Source organism: Morus notabilis, unplaced genomic scaffold (genome assembly GCF_000414095.1).
Source record: "Morus notabilis unplaced genomic scaffold, ASM41409v2 C11355564, whole genome shotgun sequence".
NCBI classification, from domain to species: domain Eukaryota; kingdom Viridiplantae; phylum Streptophyta; class Magnoliopsida; order Rosales; family Moraceae; genus Morus; species Morus notabilis.
Window position 1 is genome coordinate 1 of NW_010385986.1, and position 985 is coordinate 985.

Here is a 985-nt window from a genome sequence, read left to right on the forward strand (position 1 = left end):
CACTATCTTAGAGGTCGAAGTCTCAAAACCGCCCATATATAATTTTCCATTTTTAATAAAGCTCTAAAGCTCAGATTTTCGGGTTCCTAACACATGCCTTATTCTTCCAAATGTTGAAAAGATTGTATGAGTAACCAGCATTGAAGGCTTCGACGAAACCCGAGGCTCCGCAAACCACCGCGACGGAACGCCCCTTATCACTATAGTATCAGGCTCGTGCCTCCCACTCTTCGAATACCCTGTCAATACAGTAAACCAAAATGTCAACAATTCGAAATCAAATTCCCTCTCAATCTCACAAAAAAGCCATCAAATTTATGCAAACCTCGATTCCTCAAAGCGTAAAACTCCTCCCAATCCTTCTTCATGCCGTCGAAATCATCGGACGCCGGAACGGCGGCCTTTAGCCTGAACTTCAACCCCTCGATGTTGAGCTCAATTCCATCCATTTTCTCGACAATGCGCCTTCGCCAATCAAAGAACTCCTCCAAGGCCTTCTTCGCGTCCTCTCCGTCGTTCTTCTCCCCTTTGGTCCCCGCGAGGGAGCCCAGGTCGCGAATGAAGAGCGTGCCGAGCGCGAGAGGATCGTCGCGCTTGCGGTTCTTGAGGTCCTTGACCCGCCGGATCCGGAGGTCCTCCTCGGGAACGAAGAGCGAGTTCTTGAGGAAGTCGATTAGGGTTCGCTTGAGCTTCCATTCGTCGATGGGCTTCGTCACGGAGGGGCTCGCCGGGTAGACCGTGAGGTCGAGCCTCACGCGCGGGACGAGCGAGAGGCCGTTCTCTATCTCTAGGGTTTCTGTTGGTGGTAGTGAATCCAACGGTCGAATGCTCATCTCTGTCTCTCGATACTTCTCTCTGCAAATCAAGGCTTTTGCTTTGCACTGACCAGTGTTTCATAGAGAGAGAGCCGCGAGATAAACGACCAAACAATAGAAACAGAACTCAAATTTTTTGTACAATTTTGGTATGTTTAACAAATTATGGT

At 49.2% G+C, this 985-nt stretch overlaps 1 protein-coding gene across 1 annotated transcript; it reads right to left on the reverse strand.

Annotated features, from left to right (window-relative positions):
- Nucleotides 1-35: 35 nt before the first annotated feature.
- On the reverse strand, nt 36-910 carry LOC112094994. The gene is made up of 2 exons (XM_024176685.1): nt 326-910; nt 36-239 (listed from the first exon to the last, which is right to left on the reverse strand). Exons 1-2 carry the CDS (start codon nt 831-833, stop codon nt 64-66), a joined length of 684 nt encoding a protein of 227 aa, XP_024032453.1. The 5' UTR covers nt 834-910; the 3' UTR covers nt 36-63.
- Between the last annotated feature and the right edge of the window lie 75 nt (nt 911-985).